The 23821-nt window shown below is 43.0% G+C and overlaps 1 protein-coding gene across 3 annotated transcripts in view; it reads right to left on the bottom strand.

Moving 5' to 3' along the window:
* Window positions 1-23821, bottom strand: part of LOC102455180 (scavenger receptor cysteine-rich type 1 protein M160-like) — an 89501-nt gene that overhangs the window by 39354 nt on the left and 26326 nt on the right. For all 3 annotated transcript variants that reach the window (XM_075903235.1, XM_075903243.1, XM_075903252.1), the window contains 7 exons: window positions 22968-23282; window positions 17531-17845; window positions 13719-14033; window positions 12591-12902; window positions 6504-6818; window positions 4574-4888; window positions 1674-1988 (listed from right to left, as the gene is read on the bottom strand). In XM_075903235.1, the coding sequence (XP_075759350.1) occupies window positions 1674-1988; window positions 4574-4888; window positions 6504-6818; window positions 12591-12902; window positions 13719-14033; window positions 17531-17845; window positions 22968-23282 (2202 nt within the window). The remainder of the gene's footprint in view (window positions 1-1673; window positions 1989-4573; window positions 4889-6503; window positions 6819-12590; window positions 12903-13718; window positions 14034-17530; window positions 17846-22967; window positions 23283-23821) is intronic.

Raw genomic sequence — 23821 nt, 5'->3', positions numbered from 1 at the left:
AGTGATCTACGACCCATACTGGACAATGATCCCTCATTCTCACAGGCTTTGGAAGGCAGGCCAGTCCTCACCTACAGACAGCCTACCAACTTGAAGCAAATTCTCACCAACAACTATACACTGCACCACAGTAACTCTAACTCAGGAACCAATCCCTGCAACAAACCTCAGTGCCAACTCTACCCACATATCTACACCAGCGACACCATCACAGGACCTAGCCACATCAGCCACACCATCACAGGCTCATTCACCTGCACATCTACCAATGTAATATATGACGTGCCAGCAATGCCCCTCTGCCATATACATTGATCAAACTGGACAGTCCCTACATAAAAGAATAAATGGACACAAATCAGATATCAGGAATAGTAACATACAAAAACTTGTAGGGGAACACTTCAATCTCCCTGGACACACAGTAGCAGATTTAAAAGTAGCCATCCTGCAACAAAAAACTTCAAAAACAGACTTCAAAGAGAAACTGCAGAGCTACAATTCATTTGCAAATTTGACACTATCACTTTAGGATTACACAAAGACTGTGAAGCCAACTACAAAAGTAGTTTCTCCTTTCTTCGTTTTCACACCTCTACATCAGCTTCTAGAAGCTGGCCACATCTTCCCTGACTGAATTGAACTTGTTCTCTCTGGCCTTCCTCTTGATTGGTACTCCTTTCTTTTCATGTGCCTATATATACCTGACTCTGGAATTTCCACTACATGCATCTGATGAAGTGGGTCTTTGCCCACGAAAGCTTATGCTCCAATAAATCTGTTAGTTTATAAGGTGCCACAGGACTCCTTGTTGTTCATGCAGATTCAGACTAACACGGATACCTCTCTGATACTTGACTTTTCAAAACATCACTAAGGGCTCGACTACAGAGCAGAGCAAAAGTCTAATTAAGCTGCACAACTTGAGCTACATCAATTGCGTAGCTTAAGTTAAATAGCTTATTTCGGCTTTTGGCGCTGTCTACACAGCAGAAAGTTGAAGGAAGAACACTCTTCCTTACAACTTCCCTTACTTCTCATGAAATAAGGGTTACAGGAGTCAGAGTAAGAAGTCCTCCAGTTCACCGTTATTTTGAAATAATGGCTTGCAGTGTAGACATACTCTTTGTTATTTCAGAATAATGTCAGTTATTCTGAAATAATGCTGCTGTGTAAGCATGCCCTAAAAGAGCAGCTAAACGTGATGGATGCAATTTTCAGGTATTTTTCAGAAAGATTATTTAGGAAAAACCACAAAGTAAGAAGAAAAGTAAGTTTTGTAATGGTACAAGAATAAATCAAGGCCTAGAAAACAAGTAACTATAATAAGGCTACACCCTGAAAACATTAATACTATGATGCCTCAAAGGGTAGTACTTAACCTGATGTACTTGAATATTTTAAACTGTTAATTCATGGAGCAGATTTGGAACAGAAAAAGATTGGGCTTAACCCTAAGAAAAAAAATCCTATCTCAACTTCACTGAACTGTTTAGGGCAGAAACAAAGAATTTTAGTAGAAAAAAATGCCAAAAAGAATTCTGGGTCCATCAGAGTGATTATTCTCCATCATACTCTTCTGCCTTCTCATTTTATTGCATCCTGTTTAGTTAATATCAATCTTTTACATTGCTTCTGTTAATCAGATTCAACACAGCACACACAGAACAGACCTGAGCAGAGAACTCCAGCATCTTCACCATGCCCACAGTTATGCTGACCCCAACCTCTGGAGGAACAGTCCCGAAGATAGGATTCGCTTCCAGAGCAGCTCACATCATCCAGCCAGATCTTCCCAGACCCCTGCCCATAATGAGCTGAGCCAGGTGCACTGATGGCATGTCCACATGCCAATTCCTTGCAAACAACATTGGCATCTGATGTGTCCCAGGAATCATCACAGACTGTCCCCCAGGTGTTGTTGTAATAAATTTCCACTCTCCCGGCACATCTATCTACTCCATTCACCAGTCTGATTTGCTTGCTTCCTGTAAGGAGAAATTCTAGATGCAATCAAAGAAGAGGATGTTTTCTGAAATCTTAAAAATACCTGTGCTATAATGATGATCTCAGCAATCATGACTGTAAATATAGGTATCATCTCCTACTTATGAGGCAGTTTGCATATTCCAAGGCAGCTTTAATACAGTCAGTGGTGTTTGATTCCCACCTTGCTTCCCTCCCCATACATTCATATTCCTTGTTTCTCTGGGTTATCTGCTTGGAAGCAAGTCTGCTTTGTGAATTCTTACAAAATTAGGTCTACACTGAGTATGTCTCCGCTGCAGAGTTTTTTCGAAAAAATGACTATTTTTCTGAAAAAACTTCACTTACGTCCACACCACAATTGTGTTCTTTCGAAAAAAACTGAAAGAACAGAGGGGATTTTCCAACATTGGTAAACCTCTTTCTATGAGGAAGAAGCCTTTCTCCCAAAGAGCTCTTTCAGAAAAAGGCGTGTGTGGATGGGGAAGAGGGAGTTCTTTCAAAAGAAGAGGAAAAATCACAGATGCCCTGGTGGCCACTCATCCTTAGTAATCACTGCTTAAATGCGAGATAGATTCAGTGTGGATGCTATCTTTTGAAAAAGCAGATCGCTTTTTCTCTTCCAGAAAAGCTTCTTTTGAAAGAAGCCTGCAGTCTAGACATAGCCTATGTGTCCAATATACAGGCAGTCCCCAGGTTACATGGATCCGACTTACATTGGATCCCTACTTACAAACGGGGTGAGGCAACCCCGCACTAGTTGCTTCCCCCCAGCAGACCAGGGAGATGCGAAGCTAGCGCCCTCCTCCCCCCCTCCAGCAGACCAGGGAGACGTAGAGCGGCTTTTCTCAGCAGACACCTCAGCTTGAAAATAAAGGACTGAGGGAAGTGAGGTGTGGGAGAATAAAACTGAGCTCTGGAGAAATGTTTGGCTAGAGTTTCCCCTACAATATGTACCAGTTCCGACTTACATACTGTGGAAGCAGGCTCTTTGCTGGCCAGGCCTCTCGCGCGTATTGCCATCCAAGCAAAAGGTCAACTTCCCCTTGATGAAAACCCTTACACTATGTAACTTAAAGGTCAGCGAGGAACAGGAACCAAAACCAGACCTAAAAAGTTCATGTAAAGTTCATGCTGGTTGTGCTGACTGTGCCATGCCCAATAAGGCAGAAAAGGAAAAACAGGAAACCATCTCACCCCCTTACCCCTGTCACTTAGCAGACAGGGTCTGCTAGCCTATCACAAAAAGTGGGCAAAAGCTCTCTATAAAACAGCTACCCCTCCTCTATCAAATTGAGGAATCCCGAATAAACATTGGATGGCGGAATATGAGCCAGGTTCAAGGACTGATCACCCGAGGGCCACCTCCCGCTCACCGAACCAAACGAGTTCCTGTAGAGCGTAACGTATGCCAAACATAACAAATACCAAATATGTTGTTGTTGTAGTTTGTGTGTCTGTTAAATGTAAGTATTGTTATCTGAAATTGTTTAGCGGTATTGTTAAGTAGTAGTGTTAAAAGTTTTAGATAAATGATTAGTCTTATAAGTAAGACTGATGTAAATGTAACTGTTAATAATCCCTAGTCCCTTGTTAACAACTATTGGGATTTAGAGAAACCTCAAAGAATTTTCTTCACTGTATTGCATTTTGCTTTTTGGACATTCTAATAATTATTTAGTGCCTACGTATGTAAGAAATTGATAAAATCATAATTTATACGTAGAAGCCCTTTAATAAAAGTTTAAAAGATATTTAGTAATAGTTTGCCTGTTTCTGCGCCTTCCTGGGACTAGCCACATTTCCAAACCTTTTACTTTAAACCACACATACAAATTCAACTTAAGAACAAACCTACAATCCCTATCTTGTACTTAACCCGGGGACTGCCTGTAGTGGACTATGAGTTTCTAAAACACAATCTAAAAATTAGTTGGTTTCAGATTGTGCTTCTTGTAAATTAAAGACTATTAAACTTCTCATAATATTTCTTATGACAAATAACAATGCATCATAGATATTTCTTTTTTTAATTTAAAATTATGGCTTTTCTGTTTTTTGCCCATACAGACAACCAGTCTTGGTTGCAGGTTGTCTCTGCATTTCCACTCTGACTGCGCTAAACCATATCATCATTAGTGCCTCAGTTTCAGCTCAATTTCCAGTTTCAAATTTCCCAGTTCAATAGTCTGAGTTTTTCCACAATTTGAAGTGATAGGAATTAAATTAAATAAACTATTTCATTTTATATGTATAGCAATATTAAAAACTTTTGTTAGGTTACAAAACAGTGATTTTGGCCTCTGTTATAGCTGATGTCATCATAATAAGAAAAATCCTGGGGTTCACACATTTTGAGGGAAGGTGTGTCCTGTCCTACAATTCCCCACAGTCTAGGAGATGGATCTTAACTCTGTTGCTTATCATTTTTTCTAGCATTTATTCCTGAAAAATTTCTCCTTCTGAGCAGAGAGATTTTTCTCAATCACATTCAATTATGTTCTGATTTTCCATCTCCAGTAGCTAACATTCATCTCTCATATTCATTCCTTATTAATCAGTGAAACAAAGTGTTCACAGAACAGACCTGAACAGAGCACGCCTGCATCTTTATGATGCCCACAGTTATGCTGCCCCCAGCCCTTGAAAGGACATTCTGAAAGAGTGGATTCGGCTCCAGAGCACTTCAGCTCATCCATCCAGATCTGCCCGGACCCTTGCCCATAATGAGCACAGACAGTTGCACTGATGGCGTGTCCACATCCCAGCTCTTTGCAAATGACTTTGGCATCTGATAGGTCCCAGGAATCATCACAGACTGTGCCCCAGTTGCCATTATAAGAAATCTCCACTCTCCCAGCACAGCGATCAGCTCCATCCACTAGTCTGACCTGATGGCTTCCTGTAGGGAAAAATCTTTAAAGTCAATGGACGCTCTTCAGCATTTTTGAAAACCAAGCCACTTTTATATATTATACTGGTTATTATGTGTATTATAGCACTGCTTTGGGGCTCCAATCATGATTGAGGTTCCATAGTGCTAGATATTTGCTAAACACACAATAAGAGAGAGTCCCTGTCCTGAGAATCTTACAATCTAGTTAGACAAGACAAAGGATGGAGGAAAACTATACAATGAAAACCACTTTAACCACAGTATGTAATTGAAACCATTGAAGCCAGGGGGTGCAACAGCACCCACTGTACTCACTCCTAGTTCCAGCATCTATTCCTAAATGGTAGGAGCTTTGTTGGCAGGACCTCTCCCACTAAAATAGTGCTGGGTACGCTGTCATTTATGCCACCAAAACGTATGTTTTTTCACACTGCTGAGAGACAAAGGTTTTTCTGGCAAAAATGGTAGCACAGACTTGGCCTTAGACTTGGTACTCTATGACATTTTGAGTAAAAAAAATAGTATTTAAAAAACTGCATGACACATTAAAGGGATTTAAAATTGTCTGATAGGTCTAAAAACATATTTATGAATGGGAAATCCTCCTAAGTGGGATAGGGATCACTTTTTCACACCACACTATTTAAATATTTTTATCAATATCATAGAAGAAAATACAAAACCATCACCAATAAAGTTTGCAGATAACACAAAGATTATGGGAAGAGGACAGGCTACAGATACAGAGAAAATCTGGATCTAGTAAGCTAGGTTCAAGCAAACAATCTGTGTTTTACTAAGGCAAAATGAAATATAAATGTATGTATCTAGGAGCAAATAATGGAGGCCTTACTTATAGGATGGGTGACTCTATCCTGGGAAGTAGTGTCTCTGACAAAGATTTGGAAGTAGTAATTGATAAAACAGTTGAACATGATCTCCAGCGCAACACTGGCCCAAAGGGCCAATGCCATCCTTGGATGCAAAAACAGAGGACTCTTGTGCAGGAATAGTGAGGTTATTTACCTATATATTCGGCACTGGCATGACAGTAGCTGGACTACTGTGTCCAATTTTCTGAATATAGAAAGATTCAAGAAGAGCACTGATAAACTGCACAGTTCAAAGCAGAGTGACAATAATGATTAAAGGACTGGAAAAATGCCTCTAGTGATAAGCTAAATAGATGGAGCTCCTTGAGCAGGTTAAGGGATAACAATCACAGTCAACAAGTACCAACATGGTAAACAATTTTTTTTTTATTACAGGCTCTTCAATCTAGCAAGCAAAGATAGAACACAGTCTAATAGCTAGAAACTGAAGCCAGACAAATTCACAAAGGAAATAAGGTCCCCCCTTTTTTTTAAAACCAGGGAGGGAATTCAGCCGTTGGAAAAATTTAGCAAAGGACATGGTGGATTCTCCATCACTGGAAATCCTTAAATCAACATTGGATGTTCTTCTAAAAGATATGCCCTAGTAATTATTTTGGAAGTCCTATGTCCTTCTTTTATAGGTGGTCAGATTAGAGATCACAATGGTCCTTCCTGGCCTTGAAGTCTATGAATCCATGAATTATTTTCCTGTTAATCAGGTTCAATAGAGAATTCATTATACACACCTGAACAGACAATTCCTACATCTTCATAGTGATGACAGTTATGTCGATCCCATCCCCTGGAAGGGCATTCCCATAGCTTGGATTCATTTCCAGAACAGTTGAGATCATCCAGCCAGATCTTTCCTGGTCCTTCCCCATAATGTCCAGAGAGATTTGAAAGAACAGTGTATCCACATCCAAGCTGTTTGCAAACAACATTGGAGTCTGATAGGTCCCAGAAATCATCACAGACTGTCCCCCAGATACCGTCATTATAGATTTCCACTCTACCAGAGCACCGATCAGTTCCATTCACCAGTCTGAGCTGTTTGCTTCCTGTGGGTAGAATCTCTGTAGTTAATATGTCTGTTCCTATTGAACAAGACGACAGTGCTTTAAGTAATCAGAAATAAAACAACCGATCAAACTGACATTCTTGATGATGCTGTCAGTGGTGATTTTCAAGTGTATTAAAGAGATGCTAATGAACCCAGGCCTGCCCACACCCAAATTAGTCATTATCAGACCAATTCTAGTAACGATCCTATTGATATCTAAAATACTGAAACTGCCTAGTTGCATTGTGACCTCGTTCAAGGAACATCACCCATAACCAAGGGTTATCAGTCTCTATTGTCTCTCCTCTTTCTCTTTGAACTATCCCTATAAAAACTCCTATCCTTGCCCCAGGAAAAACTGTTCTGATACCTGGATTTAAACTGCATCAGTTCCATTAAGATTTCTTCATCTCCTGTCTGATCGTGCTGGGGGCTCTGTTCTGCTTGTCTCCTGCCCTCTAGACCCCGGGCTACCATCATCATCTGGGAACCCCAATCAGTGCAAGCTCCATGGAGTAGTGAGCTCTCTCTGGGTATGTCTACACTACAAAGTTAGTTTGAACTAACTTTCATAGGCGCTACACTAGCGCTCCGTTAGTTCGAACTTAATTCGAACTAACGGAGCGCTTAGTTCGAACTAGGTAATCCTCATTCCATGAGGATTAAGCCTAGTTCGAACTAGCTAGTTCGAATTAAGGGGTGTGTAGCCTCTTAATTCGAACTAGTGGGAAGCTAGCCCTCCCCAGGTTTCCCTGGTGGCCACTCTGGCCAACACCAGGGAAACTCTATTGCCCCCCTCCCGGCCCCGGACCTCTTAAAGGGGCACGGGCTGGCTACGGTGCCCGTGCCAGGTGCAAGCCTGCCAGCACCCAGCCAGCAGATCCTGCACCTGGCACGGATCGAGCCACCCACCTCCTTTTCCCAGTCTCCCCCAGTTTTGTTCAATAAAGACAGATTCCATTTTGGAAGACACGTTATCTTTATTTTGTACATCAAGAAGAGGGGCTAGGGAAGGGTAAGTGGAAGGAGGTGAGGGAGGAATGGGGTACGAGCCCCTGATGGGAAGGACTGGGCTGGCTCTGTGGGTTTCTGGGGGTGGAAGCTCTCCTGCAGCCCCCCAATTGCCCCCTCTCCCCAGATGGCAGCCTGCGGCAAGTGCAGCCGTGCTGATGGCCGAGTGGTGTGATGTGCCCAGTGTGGGCACTCAGGGCACTCCAAGCCAGGACTGCTTTGCAAGCGGGGCACCCCTGAGAACTGTCTGTCCGGGATGGGGGTCGGGACCCTTTAAGCACAGCCCTCGGCTAGCCTGAGACAGCATCTCCATGCTCTAAGTCCTCCTCTGATGCCCTGCCAGCACTGCTTCCGGCCATCCTTAAGCCCGGTTCAGGGTCCACTTAATGTGGACATGCTAGTTCGAATTAGCAAAACGCTAGTTTTTTAGTCTGGATCCGTTAGTTCGAATTAACTAATTCGAATTAACTAATTCGAACTAAGTTAGTTCGAATTAACGTTGTAGTGTAGACGTACCCTTAGAGCTCTGACTTGCGTTTAAGACAGAGCTGCAGCCCTCAGGGCAAGGCATCAAAGAGTTAGGACTCAGGCAGGAGTGAGCACCAAAACAGTCTAGGGTATCAAAACAGGCCTCTTGGCCTAAAGAGGAGGAGCACTGCCATCCCTGGGGTTGGGTGTCAGAGGGCCGGGGAACATGGGCCCATCCGACTCCACTGCATCCCACCCAGGGCTCCAACACTGCTGGAGTGGTCACCCACTGCGCCAACAGGAATTTATCTACAACATAATGACTCACACTCTGGCAGCAGAACTGGATGAGAGTTTGGTCCTCCTAGACTACTTCCTTCCACAGTCTGGGGCTATGTCTAGGCTGCAGAGCTTGTCCCGGTATCCCGGAAAAGCTCTACCATGTCCAAGGAAAAAAATGTCGGAAAAGCGGACTAATTTTGTTGGCAACCCTGTAAACCTCATTTTACAAGGAAGAAGAGATGTTCTGAAAGAGGGTGTTTTTTCCAAACTTTGGCCACGTGCAGTTGGGTCAAATTTCAGAAAAGCCTCTTTCAGAAGTAAATTGGAAAAAGAAAGGCCATTTGTGTGCCAAAAATGGCGTTTTTCCCCCCCAATTTATCTTTGTAGCGTAGATATAGCCTGGGTATAGTCCAGTGGTCCAATGATCCCCCATTTCCTTAAGTCTCTGAGCTGCTGGTAGCTCTGTCAGCTCCTCAGGGTCCTCACCTGCCTCCCCTGATGACAAGGTGTCAGTCCATGCCAGGGGGAAGTGTCTGCTCCCTAGGAGAGATGTCTGCTTTCTCCAGGGTGTAAGCAGCATCTGCGCTCCAGGGCTCTTTCTTTTTTACTTCCTGTCCCACCCTGATACTTCCAGTGAGGAGAGCAGGGTAGATTTGTCTCTGCCCATCCAGGGGAGTTTTGTCGTGCGTCCTCACACTCCAGTTCAGAGGGAGGCTACTTTATTGCACTACAATCTCTCTATGCACAAAGATTCTCCCTGCATGAAGAATGGGAATAAAACCTCCCTTCCTCACTAAGAAGTGATGAAGATTATTGTTGGAAGCAAGAAAACAAGGCCTGGTCAACGTTATGCTAAGGAAAGTTAACAAAGGCTAATTACATAGGCCTCTGAGTATCCTTGACCAGAACCAGGAATGTGGTTCAAACAGAAGCGCACCCTCCATGCTGGCTTAGGTTATAAAAGTAAGATAAATGATAAATGACATATTTGTACCTACTGTAAGTAGAACAGCTTGCTTTGGGAACTGGTCAGTGACTCCCTGTTTCTGTTTCCCTTCGCTGATCTTACCTCCCTATTTTTGCCCGTTTGTGCTCAAATCCCTTGTCTCCTTGTTCCTGGTACCTGCCTTTTGTGATTGATAAGAAAGTTGCTGATGCATTATGAAGCGCTTCTGGCCACAATGAATGGTTGGCTAAGATATGCATAGATATTAAAAGTTTTAGCAAAGGGGGTAAGTGGCTTGGGTGAAGAGCTTATGACGCGACGGAACGGTCTTTATAAGCCTACCTGTTACTAAAATCGGGGCTGGTTCTCTTTGGAGACGGGCCGCTCTCTATTGTTGTGTGCACTCTTCAATAAAGAGCTTGTGATTGGCCTTTGCTGGTGTTACCTGTCTCTTTGCGGTCAGACAACGAACCGAGCCGTCTGGGCTAGAGTCCCTGACATTAATTTATTAAAATGTGTCGGACATTCAGATACTACAGCAATGAGTGCCACAGAAAAGCTCTTCAGAGATTTGATAATATGATATCCAGTGGAGGGTTTTGTTGGTTTGCAAAAAATATGGCCGGGAGACAACTGAACAATGAGGATAACAGTTGAACAATGAGGATACTGAACAGTTGCCACATCCTGTGCATTGAAAGAGAAAGGTTTCAGAAGAAAAAGTATTATGGGATTATATAAAAAATGGCATCATAATGCATATGCATAAGGTGACAATATTAAGTTTGTACAACAAACAATTAGTTCTGCAGCACCTTAGAACCTAATAAAAAATGTTGATGGTATCATGAGCTTTAGAAGTGGGTTGTGCCCATTAAAGCTCATGATACCATGTGCATTTTTGTTAGTCTCTTAAGGCTAAGTCTACACTGCAAGGTTTTTGCAAAAACCTGCAGAGTGTCCACACCTCAAATGCGCTTTTGCACAAGTAAATCGGCAGTGAAACAGCAGAACAGAGGGCTTTTGCTGGTGTAGGTAAACCTCTTTCTACGAGGCATAACTCCCTTTTGTGCTACAGCTATTGCACAATAAGGCAAGTGTGGATGCTATGGGAAAAAGCACAGGTACTCTCATGGCCATTCTGTAAATGGCCATCTGAACTTTCTTGCGCAAGAGCATCCAGGCAGTGTGGCCGCTCTCTTGCGCAAAAGCACATGGCTTTTGCAATGCGCTTTGAGGTATGGATGTGCTCTTGCACTAGATGATTTTGCACAGAAACACTTGAGCAAAAGGCTTCTTGTGCAAGAAGCCTGCAGTGTAGATGTAGCTTAAGGTGCTGCAGAACTATTTGTTGTTTTCAAATTTTTTTCAGTTATAGACTATCAGGGCTACCCCTCTGAGACTTTTAAATGGACAAGTAGATTTTCCAATTTGAATTGACACTTGCAAATGGTTACACACACTAATCCCTTCTACAACTCCCAGAATTAGGATAGACTGCCCAGCACATGCAGCTTTTTCAAATAGATCATGATCTTCACAAGGTGGAAGAGCACTAAGAGTACTTATTTTATCAATCTGATCAATTCCACCTCTATGGTATCGGGGATTACAGCAGAAAAAAAATATGCAAAGGCATCAGGGCCTAAATTTTAAAAAGTCAAGTAAGTATCTAAAAATGCAGCTAGATGCCTAGTGAGATTTTCAAAGGGACATTAATGGAAATGAGGCATGTAAAATCCATTTAGTCAGTTAGCTGGCTAAACGCTATGTTAAATCGGTTAATCACTTAAATGGGGGGAGGGAGGCACTGCAGCCTGGCTAGACAGAGCTGAGCGCCATGCCGGTGGGAGGCAGAGGGCGGCTTCTGCTCACCCAGGCGCCGCTGTTCCTCCTACTGCTACTGCTGGGCGAGCCAATGGATCTGGCGCCAACAGGCAGAGCAGCCTGCGCTGGGCATCAGTGGCAGCTAGGGGGGCGTGCAGCCTGTGTGGCCAGGAGAACATGCGGGGCCGCAGAAGGTGAGACAAGCCCCCTCCGCCCCTCAGCGAGTCCCTCCCTGCTGTGGACCCTCCTGCTAGTGGGGTGCGGAGAGCGCCCTATGAGAGAACCTGACTCCTGTCATCCCGCCCCACCTACCCTTCAGTCCGCCAACTGCCCCATTCCTGCCTTTGGGTGCTCCCGCAGGCCCGCTCTCCCTGAGTTGCCCTGGGGAACTAAGGCTGCCCAGGAGCCACAAGGCGCCTGCTGAGTGGAACCAGGAATGAAAGCAGCGCAGAGGCCACTTCCCTGCGTTGCTTCTGCACTCCGAAGCGTCTCTGCATTGCTTGCATAGGAGGTTGGAAGGGGGAGGCTTGGCTCGTGCAGCTTCCCACATGGTTTATGAGCTGGGAAAGGGCCTCCTTACACACACATCCCCGCCTCCCCCCGCAACCCCAACCTTGATGGGGAAGTTTAAAGTGGCAGCCTACTGTGGAGTTGGTTAGGAGTCTGTCCCAGCCTTGCTGGGCCACTGGTAAGGCTCGCTTCTTACCAATTAACCATTAACATCCCTTGCCTAATGCCTGGTTAGGCACCTTTGAAAAGCCCTGTAGGGATCTATTTCCCTCCACAGGCCACACCCCATTTCTACCAGCATTTCTCATTTCAGACCAGGACCACACAGCACTATTTCAGACCTAGGTTCCCTTACATTTCTATCCGTTCACTTCAGCCCTGATCTATGGCACCCACTGCTTTTCTAGCCCTTTGCCTCTCCTGGGCAAAAATTGGCAGCTGTGCAAAATTAAGAGATGAAATCTGTGGTTTCAACCAATTGGGATTCTGGCAGAAGACTCGCCAGACTCTTCACTTCTGAGTCAAACCTGGATTTGAATGCTACTGTCGGGATCTAAAAGACAAGTTACTCCACCGGAGAAAAGCCAGAAAGAATTCTAATCAGCAGGGACATTCTCCTTTACCATTATCAGCAGCCTTCTCGTATCATTGCTTTTGTGTTTGTTAACATTAATCTTTTATATTAATTCCCTAATAATTAGGTTAGAGAGGATTTGCAGAACAGACCTGAACAGAGAACTCCGGCATCTTCTTTGTGTCCACAGTTGTGCTGGCCCCATCCTTTGGAAGGACATGCCCACAGATAGGATTCATTTCCAGAGCAGTCTAATTCATCCAGCCAGATCTGCCCTGATCCTTCCCCATAATAAGCAGCAGTCACATTGACAGAATGGCCACATCCCAGTTGTTTGCAAACAACGTTGCCATCTGATAAGTCCCAGGAATCATCGCAGACTGTCCCCCACGTGCCTCTGTAATTAACCTCCACTCTTCCCTCACAATGGTCTGCTCCATTCACAAGTCTGACTTGCCTGCTCTCTGTAAAAATGTTATTAATATGTTCTGTAATTGATGAAAAATGAGGATGTTCTAGAAATTCAACAAGTGAGAAAATGATGAAGACAACCTTAACAATTCTTCACCGTATTGTCTCTAACTTGGACATAACGCATAGTGTTTCATGGGCTCATACATTCTTCAGTTTCCAACATACTCAGAACCGGTTCTTCCAAGTAAGTAAGGCTGTCATGGCTAAGATTTTTTGACAACATTTATGACTCTCATATTCCCACCCTGACCCCCATACATAGTCAAGTTCTTTGTCATTGTTGCTAATCTCAGGCTCAGCATGTGCAAAGGATAAATAGTGAATAAGTGATTAACTTATTCCTCTCTGTGTCTTTGCTTCTACTAATATATATTTGTTTAGACCTGCAGGACTGACTTCAGTCTGTAAGCCATCATAAAGCTTTAGTTCAACACTCCTCTTAAATAGAAATTGCCATTTGTGGTGAAATCTGTAGCATGAAACAGTGGGGACTAAAGGAAAAGAGACACACTGGACTCCTCACTTCTGAGCCAAACAGTAATTTGAACTCCTCCCTCAGGAGTTGCAAGGCTAATAATCATTCCACAGGAATGAATGCCAGAAAAAAATTCATGAATCCCACATAGAAATGATCCTTTATCAATGATATATTTGTTTTATTGCTGCATTTAAATTTAAAACATAATTTATAGTTTTTAATGTTTTATGTTATGGTTTACATTTTATGAAATATAATGTTATTAATTAAATTAATCTCTGTCAACACTTGATTGTTTGAATTAAAACAGAGAACTTGGACAACCTACCTGAGCAGATAACTCCTGCATCATTGGTGTGTCCACAGTTGTGTTGGCCCCAGCCCCTGAAAGGACATGCCCAGAGATTGGATTCGTTCCCAGAGCAGTTCACATCATCCAGCCAGATCTGCCCAGATCCTTCCCCATAATGAGCAGAGAGAGTTGTGTTGATGGCATGTCCACATCCCAATTGTTTGCAAACAACATTGGAGTCTGACAGGTCCCAGGAATCATCACAGACTGTTCCCCAGTTGCCATTGTAATAAATTTCTACTCTGCCAGAGCAATGATCTGCACCATTCACCAGTCTGATCTGCTTGTGTTCTGTAAGGATAAATGCCAGCTATTAATATGTCATTATTATAGAATTGGAGAGTGTCTGTAAAATTTCAGAAATAAAACACCAGAATAAAAGACAATGACATTGTCAGCAATTCCTTACTGGGCTATATAAGGTGTGGAGATTGTTACTGAGGGTACGTCTAAACTACATGGCTCCATCGACGGAGCCATGTAGATTTATTGTTTTGGCAAAGGCAAATGAAGCCGCGATTTAAATGATCGCGGCTTCATTTAAATTTACATGGCTGCCACGCTGAGCCAACAAACAGCTGATCAGCTGTTTGTCCGCTCAGCGCGCTAGTCTGGACGCTCCCCTGCCGACATCAAAGCCCTTTGTCGGCAGCCCCGGTAAACCTCATCCCACGAGGAATAACGGGGCTGCCGAGAAAGGGCTTTGATGTCAGCAGGGGAGCATCCAGACTAGCATGCTGAGCGGACAAACAGATGATCAGCTGTTCGTTGGCTCAGTGCGGCAGCCATGTAAATTTAAATGAAGCCGCGATCATTTAAATCGCGGCTTCATTTGCCTTTGCTTATGTGTCTAATCTACATGCCTCTGACGACAGAGGCATGTAGTCTAGACACGGCCTCAGTGACTTGTCTCCATTCTTTTAGCCTAGGTCTACACTAGGGAGGTATTTCAAAATAACCTCATTTATGCTGAATTCATAAGCAGTGTCCCACACTACCAACCCCATTATTTTGAAATAAAGAGCCTCTTATTTCAAACTCTGTACTTCTGTTTTTTTCAGGGAATAACGCTAATTTCAAAACAGTTATTTCTAAATATCATTAGTGTGGGCACTCTGGTGCTGCTATTTCAAAATAACTATTCCCCAGAGTAACTTGAACTAATTACTTCCCAGTGCTTCCTGGGGCTCTAAATCAAAGTAGTGTATCCACATTAATGGAGCCTGCCTCAGACTAATTTTGAGGCTTCACTATAGTGGGGAGACACTATTTCAATTTCATTTCAGGAGTTATGTTGATTTTAGTTATTTCAAAATAATTTCCTAGTGTAGACATGCCCCTAGGGTCTGTAAATCTTTCAGACCTTGAAAGAGTTGAAAAAGAGGCTATATGTTTGTTATGGTCATTAATTCTGAGACAAAATCCATGATATTTCCCCCACAAAAATTAATGCTGTGATTCTGGGCATCCTGATACCAAGCAAGACTTTTTGAACTTTGGTTCTCCACTTGTCAGTGCAGTGGAGGTAGTAATTACATTTTAGACCGTCAATTAATTATGGAAATTATTTTAAAATCAAAGAGCTGGAAGAGACCTCAGAAGGTCATCAAGTTCAGCCCCCTACCCAAAGCAGGACCAATCCAACTAGATCAACCCAGCCACGGCTTTGTCAAGATGAGACTTAAAAACCTATAAGGATGGAGAGTCCACCACTTCCCTAGGTAACCCATTCCAGTGCTTCACCACCCGCCTAGGGAAAGTTTTTCCTAATATCCAACCTAGACCTCCCCCCTCCTTGTTCCGCCATCCGTCACTACTAAGAACAGCCTCTCATCATCCTCTTTGGACTTACCTTCAGGAAGTTGAAGGCTGCTATCAAATCCCCCTTCACTCTTCTCTTCTGCAAACTAAACAAACCCAAATCCCTCAGTCTCTCCTCATAGGTCATGCGCTCCAGCCTCCTAAACATTTTGGTCGCTCTCTGCTGAACCCTTCCAATGCATCCACATCCTTTCTATAGTGTGTGGGGGGGGCGGGGGGGGGGAAGGGGGGAGGCAGAACTGGACACAGTACTCCAGGTGTGGCCTCACCAGAGCTGAATAAAGGGGGATAATCACTTCTCTGGATCTGCTGACAATGCTCCTCCTAATGCACCCTAATATGACATTAGCCTTCTTGGCTACAAGGGCACACTGTTGACTCATATCCTGCTTCTCATACAGTGAACTTGCTGTAATCCCCAGGTTTTTTTTTTTTTTTGCAGCACTGCTACTTAGCCCGTCGGTCCCCAGCCTGTAACAATGCTTGGGATTCTTCTGTCCCGAGTGCAGGACTCTGCACTTGTCCTTGTTGAACCTCATCAGATTTCTTTTGGCCCAATCCTTTAATCTGTCCAGGTCACTCTGGACCCTATCCCTGCCCTCCAGTATATCTACCTCTCCCCCTAGCTTAGTGTCATCTGTGAACTTGCTGAGGGTGCAAATCCATCCCCTCATCCAGGTCATTAATAAAGATGTTGAACAAAATCAGTTCTAGAACCGATCCTTGCGGGACTCCGCTAGACACCATCCGCCATCCTGACATCAACCCGTTGATTGCTACCCATTGGGCCCAACAGCCTAGACAGCTTTCTATCCATCTTGCAGTCCATTTATCCAATCCATATCCCCTTAACTTGCTGGCAAGAATATTGTGGGAGACAGTTGCTTTTCCGGAAAAACTTGCCAGCTGTCTACACTGGCCGTTTGAATTTCCACAAAAGCACTGACAATCTCATGTAAGATTGTCAGTGCTTTTGCGGAAATACTATGCTGTTCCCGTTTGGGCAAAAGTCTTTTTCCGAAAAACTTTTGCGCAAAAGGGCCAGTGTAGACAGCACAGTACTGTTTTCTGCAAAAAAGCCCCGATCGCGAAAATGGCGATCGGGGCTTTTTTGCGGAAAAGCGTGTCTAGATTGGCCATGGACGCTTTTCCGCAAAAACTGCTTTTGCGGAAAAGCGTCCTGCCAATCTAGACGCGCTTTTCTGAAAATGCTTTTAATGGAAAACTTTTCCGTTAAAAGCATTTCCGGAAAATCATGCCAGTCTAGACGTAGCCTTGGAGATCTATGTTCCTGTCTCATTTCTCTTGTCAGTGTTGCTAATAATGTGCAGTGGATCCAATGGGGCAATTCCATGGGGAGCCTTTCAAGAACATTTATCAGCTATAACCAACAGAATTGTTGTATGCAGTTTAGCTGTATAAAGTGGAGTCGTGATTGAATTATTACTGGTGCTGCCATGATCCCAATGAAGAATAAGCTGAGCCTATTTGTAGGAGATATAGTCATAACAATTAGATACAAAAATTGTATCTAATTTCTTCAAACAGTGTATGCACAAAATTTTAATACATTTTAACTGTACAGAGAGTTTGGAGAGTCTGTTTTATTCTGTTATTAAAATAATTTGGGACAAATGCAACAGAGTAAATGCAACAGAAAGGTAGTCATGTTAGTCTGATCTTGGTAAAACAAAAAAAGCAGTCATGTAGCACTTTAAAGCAGTCATGTAGCACTTTAAAGACTGACAAGATAGTTTATTAGGTGATGAGCTTTTGTGGAGCAGACTCACTTCTCCAGATCATATTCTGCAGTAACTCAGGGGATGATGTAATATAGTTATCTTACATAACAAAGAGGTTGAACACTGGCTTTAAGTGCAAAACAGAATTCAACCTTAACAATGAAACTGACTGGAGTATCCAAAAGTCTCTGTCCCACAGGTTAAATAGAACAAAACAGAACTAACCTGAGCAGAGCACTCCTGCATCTTCATGATGCCCACAGTTGTTCTGACCCCAATCTCTGGAAGGACACATCCAAAGATTGGTTTCACTTCCAGAGCAGTTCACATCAGCCAGCCAGATCTGACCTGATCCCTGCCCATAATGAGCAGAGACAGTTGCATTGATGGCATGTCCACATTCCAATTCTTTGCAAACGATATCAGAGTCTGTCAGGTCCCAGGAATCATCACAGACTGTCCCCCAGGTCTCTTGGTAATAAATTTCCACTCTGCCGGCACAGGGACTTGCCCCACTCACAAGTTTGATCTGTTTGCTTCCTGTAGGGTTAAATCTCAGCTGTTAATAGGTCATAGAAACAATATGATGAATATGAGATTTCAGAAGTAAAATAGCTGAGCAAACTACACCAACATCTTCAGCAGTTTCTTATTGTGCTATGACAAATGTAGGGATGTTGGAGGTTGTCAGACTGACTCTCATCTCCTTCATGCTTACAGTTCTCTCTCTCATATGGTTTGTTCCTCATTAATGCTTCAGAAGATTGGTGATAATGGCCATAATGCCTGGGCCAAAATTAAAGGTATTTAAGGTTGCTTCCCTGCTCAAAGGGCTGCTCTTTGTCATTCCAGGATGTCAGCTACTGAGCTGGAGTCTTCCATGAATTTGGAAATCTGGCTTTCCCTAAGCCTATTTGAAAATCTATATATGGTCAGGGTGACTTTTTCCATTTACTTCATAAGTCTTTTGGATCAAAACTATTAGGTCTGGTGTAGTGTATAATGGATTTAATAAATTATTTTAATCAGAGAATTATAACATAGCTTCAAACAATGTGGCTGTGTCTAGACTGGCAAGTTTTTCCGCAAAATCAGGTGATTTTGCGGAAAAACTTGCCAGCTTTCTACACTGGCTGCTTGAATTTACGGAAAAGCACTGACGATCTCCTGTAAAATCATCAGTGCTTTTCTGGAAATACTATGCTGCTCCCGTTCGGGCAAAAGTCTTTTTCCAAAAGACTTTTGCGCAAAAGGGCCAGTGTAGACAGCAGAGTACTGTTTTCCGCAAAAAAGCCCCGATCGCGAAAATGACTATCGGGGCTTTTTTGCGGAAAACCACATCTAGATTGGCCACGGATGCTTTTCCGCAAAAAGTGCTTGTGCGGAAAAGCATCCTGCCAATCTAGAAGCGATTTTTCCGAAAATGCTTTTAACGGAAAACTTTTCTGTTAAAAGCATTTTTGGAAAATCATGCCAGTGTAGACGTAGCCTGTTTGTGTTGTGTGACTTTTTGTTCACATATTGAAGTGATGACTTCTACATTTTTGCTGTGACAAACATGCAGGCTTTGTTTTGTACTTTCTCTGTATCACCTCAATGTAGCTGCCTGCACACCACACTGGAATAATTAGTGTTCCACAGTTTACTCAGGGCATAGTATTGAATATCACGGAGATAAACCTTGACTCTCCCATCACTCCAACTTTCACCATTCAACACTCTGAGCAAACAAGACCTGAGTTTTGGAGTGATGTGAATATATTGAATAGCATTTACTGCAGCACATTACAAATGATATATTGTATGTTATAAAATTATAGTTACTAAACAAATGTCTACAATATTGAATTTGTTATAGTGATAAAAGGAGCTGCCTCTGCCACAAGGTCACATTTGTATCCAGAACTGGAGACTGGAAATAGTTAAAGAAGTATGGACCTAAAGTGAAAAAGCAATTAAACATGTTCTTACTTTGCAGAATTGAGGCCGAAGACAGGAAATTGTATCATTGAAATGAAGCCTCATTTTATTATTTACTTACTTAAATTCTTAAAGTTGGTTGACATTTTTGGATAGAAAAAAATCCCAATAAAGTATATGATTATCATTGTTGCTTTTTCTCCCCAAGGAGAATTTTTTTCCCCAATTTTTCAATAGGAAAGTTAGACATGAGACATTTCATTTCAAATTACCATTCTGAAATTTCAAATATTTCAATACAGAGAAACAAAAATATTCAATTTCAATCCAAAATGACAAAAAAGTTCATGTCAACATTACTGAATAAAACCTTCTTGAGCTTTTCTTTCCATGAAGATTGTTGAGATTTAATGTTTTTATCCTGTTTCCAAATGAAAACACACAGAAATATCTGAATTTCTGAAGGAATGGAAATTCCATTTTCTGGAGAGCTCTACTTGAAATTCACTCGCATGAATTTTATTTCGACAAAAGAAAGAGACAAGCTGCCTGCCCAACAAAGCCCCAGCCAACAACCCCCAAAAGCAGTCCTTGATGTGATGGTAGTGGGGAAATGAATTACGCTCTTGAACTGAAGTGGCATTTCTTATTTATTTACTTACATTTTTAAATTTCCAGATTTGAATGTGCTCTTGGATAAACATTTGAATAAAGCCTGTTAGAGCTATGGATTCCAAGACAGAGGGCCTATAGTTATACTTTAAAAATTTGAAGAAATAAATAAATAGTGTAAATGATATTGAATAAAATGCTAACTAGCAAATAGAGAAGATTTTGAACCAGGGATCTATAGCTCAGTACTGATACCAAAATTGCCTACTCAGAATATTATAGAATTAAAGTGAGTATCTCTCTGTAATAAGACTGATTGGATTTAAAATTTTGACTTGATATTTCTTGATAATTTCAATACTCTATGTTAAATTCAATATTCCGTGTCAGCCACTGCCACTCTCATATGTCCCTCCTTATTTTTCTGTCTGTAATTTATTGAGCAAATATAATAGCAAAGGAACCTTAGTTTTCATAAAATCTTGGTGTAGATGGTGAAAGTATTAGTTTAATTAAAATCTGATGAGATTCAACAAGGACAAGTGTAGAGTCCTGCACTTGGGACGGAAGAATCCCAAGCATTGTTACTGGCTGGGGAACAACTGGCTAAGTAGCAGTTCAGCAGAAAAGGAGCTGGGGGTTAGAGTGGATGAGAAGCTAGATATGAGTCAACAGTGTGCCCTTGTAGCCAAGAGGGCTAATGGCATACTAGGTTGCATTAAGAGGAGCATTGCCAGTTGATCCAGAGAAGTGATTATTCCTCTTTACTCGGCTCTGATGAGGCCACATCTGGGCTACGACTAGACTACATCCGTTTTTCGTAAAAGGGATGTAAATTAGACGTATCGCAATTGCTAATGAAGCAGGGATTTAAATCTCCCCCGCTTTTAGCATAAACATGGCTGCCGCTTTTTTTCGGCACGGAACTTTGCCGGAAAAAAGCGCCAGTCTAGACGCAGATCTTTCAGAAAATAAAGCTGTTTCCGAAAGATCCCTTATCCCTTATTTCAAAGAGGGATAAGGGATCTTTCGGAAAAGGCTTTATTTCCCACAAGATCCATGTCTAGACTGGCGCTTTTTTCCGGCAAAGCTCCGTGCCGAAAAAAGGTGGCAGCCATGTTCATGCTAAAAGCGGGGGAGATTTAAATCCCCGCTTCATTAGCAATTGCGATGCATCTAATTGACATCCCTTTTACGAAAAACGGATGTAGTCTAGACGTAGCCCTGGAGTATTGTGTCCAGTTCTGGGCCCCCAATTACAGGAAGGATGTGGATGCATTGGAGAGGGTCCAGTGGAGGGCAACCAAAATGATTAGGAGGCTGGAACATATGACCTACGAGGAGAGGCTGAGGGAGTTGGGTCTGTTTAGTCTGCAGAAGAGAAGAGTGAGGGGGATCTGATAGCAGCCTTCAACTTCTTGAAGGAAGGTTCCAAAGAGGATGGAGAGAGGCTGTTCTCCGTAGTGACAGATGGCAGAACAAGGAGCAATGGTCCAGGTTGGATATTAGGAAAAACTATTTCACTAGGAGGGTGGTGAAGCACTGGAAAGGGTTACTTAGGGAAGTAGTGGAGTCTCCATCCCTAGAGGTGTTTAAGTCTCAGCTTGACAAAGCCCTGGCTGGGTTGATTTAATTGGGATTGGTCCTGCCTTGGGCAGGGGCTGGACTTGATGACCTTCTGAGGTCTCTTCCAGCTCTATGGTTCTATGATTCTATGATCTTAGATATCGTGGATGCTAAAATTTGCGGATGAGAACTCCAATGGCATAACTTTCCCCCTACAGTTCCCAATCTAATACTGGCAGCATATGTGAATTTCCAAATGGATCAAGGCTTTCCTGGGGAACTAGGGATGTCAATGTGTAGTTGAGTACATGATTTACCGATAATCCTGGGCTTATCAGTTAATTGTGTCAATTACACACACACATTCCCCTACCCCCTTGCTGCCTCTGTGTCAAAGGCTGGGTGGGAGAAGTGGGGAGTCAGTGCCTGTGAGGAGCCAGCTCCCCACAAGTACTGGATCCCACAGAGCAGTCCGCTCTCCCCTTTTGCTGCCTCCCATAAAGGCAGGGGAGCAGGCAGGAGCTGGTGCTTAGGGGGAGCCATCTCAAAAGCTGGCTCCCCACAAGCTCTAGCTCCACTCTCTGACCCCTCCCCCCAGGTGCTGCTGCTTCTATCAGAGGCAGCAGCATGGGGGTGGGAGAGCAGGCTTAAAAGCCGGCTCCTCACAGGCACAGATTTTTGCATCCCTGTCCCCAAAGGCAAAGGCAGCAGCGTGGGAGGAGGCAGGTGAGGCTGATCTGTGAGATAACAGCGCAGCCTCTGTTCCTGGGGAGCTCACCCTCCCCCCGCGGACAGGAGCTGTTGCCGCTGCCTGGGTGGCTGGCAGGGGCTGGTATGCACGGAGAGCTGGTTTTTAAACTGGCACCCCTCACGGACTGGTTTCTGCTTGCTATCTCGTGCTGATGCTTCTGATACAGAGGCAGCAGCACCGAGTAGCAGGGCACTACCCAGGAGTAGGGCCAGGAGCACAGTGGCTGCTGGCCCCACTCCCAGAGAGTATCAAATAGTCATGTAACCACTGAAATTTGATAGTTACCCGATTATTCAACTACACGGTATCTAACATCACTACTAAAGATACCCACTATACTGGTTTGATTAACTTTAGCTCTGTGCAATGAAGCACAGGACAAATATGGTGAGATGCTGATTAACCTTCATATCCCCAAAACTGTCAGTTCTGACAGTTGCCATAAATCAAGATACTGAGAGTCACATGGTATTTCTGTTCTGGGCGCTCCTGGAACCTGGCCAGGACACAGTACTTCTAACCGGCCGCAACCTATGCTATTCAAGTCTTTGGCCTCTTTTGATCAGTGTTTTGTCTTTTTCAGCATTAGGTGATGAAAGCTGTAATACAAACAACAGTGACTAAGAAAAGAGACACAGTAGGTTGTTTCTCACTTCTGACCCTTATGGTTATGAACTCAGCTCTCAAGATCTGAAAGGCAACAATGTCCAAAATTTTTTGTGACCAGCAAGGAGAAAGATTTCTGTATCAGCTGCCTTCTCATTTTATTACATTTAATTTAATCAGATTAAAGAAAACATTCAAAAAACTGACCTGAGCAGATAACTCCAGCATCCTCATGATCCTTACAGTTGTACTGACCCCATTCCCTGAAAGGACACACCCAGAGACTGGATTCATTCCCAGAGCAATTCACATCACCCAGCCAAATCTGACCAGATCCTGGCCCGTAACGAGCAGAGACTGATGCATTGATGGTTTGTCCACATCCCAGTTGTTTGCAGACGACATTGGCAGCTGAAAGATCCCAGGAATCATCACAGACTGTCCCCCAGGTGCCATTATAATAAATCTCCACTCTCCCAGAGCAGCGATCTGTCCCATTCACCAGTCTTAGCTGTTTGTTTTCTGTAGGTATAAATCCTATCAGTTAATATGGCTTTTTCCTATCCTACAACAGAAGGCTTTTTGTAAGATTTTAGAAATACAACCCTTGAGCCAATGCTATTGACACGACATCCTTGGCAATTTCTGACTGTTCCAGGCGTGAAGGTATTGCAGGTTGCCAGATGGTTTTCATTTGCTATGTGCTTTTTAATTCTCAGTTCCTACAGGACCTATTCCTCAGTTTTGATGGAAGAAAGTGTTATATTTTGTCATGTCCATGACTTGTGATAAAATTCATGATGTTTAAGGGTTTACATTTGCTCCCATAAAATATCATCCTTTTCTCATTCTCAGTAGCCTGCAAGATTCCTCCATGATGTTTTGCTAATTTGTCTCGTTATATGCTCTGTGTAGCAGAATAATGATTTTAAAGCTGAGCTGGAAGTATTTATTCATCTATACACTTTTTTTATTGGACAAATAGCAAGAGACTTTTTATATTTTATTTCCATTCATCCAAGTGACCATTCTGTATAACATTCTCAAAAAACAAATATTTG

This window comes from Pelodiscus sinensis, chromosome 1, assembly GCF_049634645.1.
Source record: "Pelodiscus sinensis isolate JC-2024 chromosome 1, ASM4963464v1, whole genome shotgun sequence".
NCBI lineage: Eukaryota > Metazoa > Chordata > Testudines > Trionychidae > Pelodiscus > Pelodiscus sinensis.
This window is presented reverse-complemented; position numbering and strand designations above follow the sequence as displayed.